Raw genomic sequence first — 3362 nt, 5'->3', positions numbered from 1 at the left:
CCCCGGTACCTCCCAGTACCCCTTCGCACCCCCCCAGTGCCTCCCAGTACCCCCCTAGTACCCCCCAGTCCCTCCCAGTACCCCCCTAGTACCCCTTCGATGCCCCCCAGTCCCTCCCAGTATCCTCCCAGTGCCCCCCCAGTCCCTCCCAGTCCCCTCCCAGTACTCCCCGGTACCTCCCAGTACCCCTTCGCACCCCCCCAGTGCCTCCCAGTACCCCCCTAGTACCCCCCAGTCCCTCCCAGTACCCCCCTAGTACCCCTTCGATGCCCCCCAGTCCCTCCCAGTATCCTCCCAGTGCCCCCCCAGTCCCTCCCAGTCCCCTCCCAGTACTCCCCGGTACCTCCCAGTACCCCTTCGCACCCCTCCAGTCCCTCCCAGTACCCCCCCAGTGCTCCCAGTGCCCCCCCAGTGCCCCCCCTGTCCCTCCCAGTGCCCCCCCAGTCCCTCCCAGTCCCTCCCAGTCCCCTCCCAGTACTCCCCGGTACCTCCCAGTACCCCTTCGCACCCCCCCAGTGCCTCCCAGTACCCCCCTAGTACCCCTCCAGTCCCTCCCAGTACCCCCCCAGTGCCCACCAGTCCCTCCCAGTAGCCCCCCAGTGCCTCCCAGTACCCCCCTAGTACCCCCCCAGTCCCTCCCAGTCCCCTCCCAGTACTCCCCGGTACCTCCCAGTACCCCTTCGCACCCCCCCAGTGCCTCCCAGTCCCCCCTGAGTCCCCCCCAGTCCCTCCCGCCGCCCTCCCAGTCCCTCCCAGTGCCCCGGGCGCAGGCCGTGGGGCAGATGTGGGGCGCCGTGGGGCGGGCGGGGGGCCGCGGCCTGCGCGGGGCGGCCATGGGGCCGCGGGCGGCCGAGGGGCCGCTGGCGGGGAAGGTGGCCGTGGTGACGGCCGCCACCCAGGGGTGAGTGACCCACGGCGACCCACGGCGACCCACGGCCCCCGGGAGCCATGGCGACCCACAGCCCCCCTATAGCCCCCCCCAGCCCCACAGCCCCCCATAGCTCCATAGATCTCCCCATAGCCCCCCCATAGCCCCCCCAGCCCCATAGATCTCCCTATAGCCCCCCCATAGCCCCCCCAGCCCCATAGCCCCCCCAGCCCCATAGACCCCCCCATAGCCCCATAGATCTCCCCATAGCCCCCCATAGCCCCCCCAGCCCCATAGCCCCCCATAGCCCCATAGACGCCCCCACAGCCCCCCCATAGCCCCCCTCCCCCAGCCCTACAGCCCCCCATAGCCCCCCCATAGCCCCATAGACCCCCCGTAGCCCCCCCACAGCCCCCCCATAGACCCCCCCATAGCCCCCCCAGCCCCATAGACCCCCCCATAGCCCCCCCAGCCCCATAGATCTCCCCATAGACCCCCTGTAGCCCCCCCATAGCCCCCCCCAGCCCTACAGCCCCCCATAGCCCCATAGCCCCCCCCCAGCCCCCCCATAGCCCCATAGACCCCCACATAGTCCCCCATAGCCCCATAGATCTCCCCATAGCCCCCCCCCAGCCCCCCCATAGCCCCATAGACCCCCACATAGTCCCCCATAGCCCCATAGATCTCCCCATAGCCCCCCCCCCAGCCCCCCCCCAGCCCCCCCCCCCCCCGCCCCCCCCCGCCCCCCCTGACCCCCTGCCCCTCAGGATCGGGCTGGCGGTGGCGGCGGCGCTGGGGGAGGCGGGGGCGCGGGTGGTGCTGAGCTCCCGCCGCGCCCCACACGTGGAGGCCGCCGTGGGGCAGCTGCGGGCCCGGGGGCTGGAGGTCAGCGGGGTCGTCTGCCATGTGGGGCAGCCCCACAGCCGCCAGGGCCTCGTCCAGAAGGTGAGGGGCTGGGGGGGGGGGGGCGTGTGTGGGGCGCGTGGGGCCGTGGGGCGCAATGGGGCCGTGGGGATCCCATGGGGCCGTGGGGCCATGGGGCGCAATGGGGCCGTGGGGGTCATGGGGCCGTGGGGCGCTATGGGGCCGTGGGGCCGTGGGGCGCTATGGGGCCGTGGAGGTTATGGGGGCTATGGGGCGCTATGGGGCTATGGGGGCTATGGGGCTATAGGGCGCTATGGGGGCTATGGGGGCTATGGGGCACTATGGGGGCTATGGGGCTATGGGGCGCTATGGGGCGCTATGGGGGCTATGGGGGCTATGGGGCTATGGGGCGCTATGGGGCTATGGGGCTATGGGGGCTATGGGGCGCTATGGGGGCTATGGGGGCTATGGGGCACTATGGGGGCTATGGGGGCTATAGGGCGCTATGGGGCTATGGGGGCTATGGGGCGCTATGGGGCTATAGGGCGCTATGGGGCGCTATGGGGGCTATGGGGCGCTATGGGGCTATAGGGCGCTATGGGGGCTATGGGGCTATGGGGCACTATGGGGGCTATGGGGCTATAGGGCGCTATGGGGGCTATGGGGGCTATGGGGCTATGGGGCGCTATGGGGGCTATGGGGGCTATGGGGGCTATGGGGGCTATGGGCGCTATGGGGCTATGGGGCGCTATGGGGGCTATGGGGGCTATGGGGCTATAGGGCGCTATGGGGGCTATGGGGCGCTATGGGGGCTATGGGGCCTATGGGTGCTATGGGGCACACTGGGGCGCTATGGGGGCTATGGGGGCTATGGGGCGCTATGGGGCTATGGGGCGCTATGGGGGCTATGGGGCGCTATGGGGGCTATGGGGGCTATGGGGGCTATGGGGCGCTATGGGGCTATGGGGCGCTATGGGGGCTATGGGGCGCTATGGGGCTATAGGGCGCTATGGGGCGCTATGGGGGCTATGGGGCGCTATGGGGGCTATGGGGGCTATGGGGGCTATGGGGGCTATGGGGCTATGGGGCTATGGGGCGCTATGGGGCTATGGGGGCTATGGGGCTATGGGGCGCTATGGGGGCTATGGGGGCTATGGGGCGCTATGGGGGCTATGGGGCGCTATGGGGGCTATGGGGGCTATGGGGGCTATGGGGCGCTATGGGGCTATAGGGCGCTATGGGGCGCTATGGGTCCCCCGCCTTCCCGGGGGGGGTGGCGCCTCCCTGCGGCGGTTGTGGGGCGCAGTTGTGGGGCCGGGCCCCGCCCCCTCCCCCCCCAGGCCCCGCCCCCTCCCCCCAGGCCCCGCCCCTCCCCCCAGGCCCTGCAGACCTACGGCGCCATCGACATCCTGGTCTCCAACGCCGCCGCCAGCCCCGCCCTGGGCCCCGCCCTCGACGCCGACGAGGCCGTCTGGGAGAAGGTAGGCCACGCCCACCGAGGCCACGCCCACCGAGGCCACGCCCACCCGAGGCCACGCCCCCCCTCTAACCCCGCCCCCCCCCCCCCCAGGTCTTCCAGGTCAACGTGACGGCGGCGGCCATGTTGATCAAGCTGGTGGTGCCCCACATG

The 3362-nt window shown here is 71.5% G+C and overlaps 1 protein-coding gene across 1 annotated transcript; it reads left to right on the top strand.

Moving 5' to 3' along the window:
• Positions 1–783: 783 nt before the first annotated feature.
• LOC309604090 (dehydrogenase/reductase SDR family member 4-like) lies at positions 784–3356 on the top strand (the record flags this gene model as incomplete). Its single annotated transcript, XM_082339007.1, has 4 exons — positions 784–901; positions 1636–1813; positions 3112–3213; positions 3303–3356. Coding segments are annotated over exons 1-4 (402 nt in total), but the record flags the coding sequence as incomplete, so codon positions are not given.
• Positions 3357–3362: the final 6 nt, after the last annotated feature.

The sequence above is a fragment of the Platalea leucorodia genome, assembly GCF_965183815.1.
Source record: "Platalea leucorodia genome assembly, contig: HAP1_HAP1_SCAFFOLD_701, whole genome shotgun sequence".
Lineage (NCBI taxonomy): Eukaryota > Metazoa > Chordata > Aves > Pelecaniformes > Threskiornithidae > Platalea > Platalea leucorodia.
The sequence above is the reverse complement of the archived record's forward strand: the minus strand, read 5'-3'. Positions and strand labels throughout refer to the sequence as shown.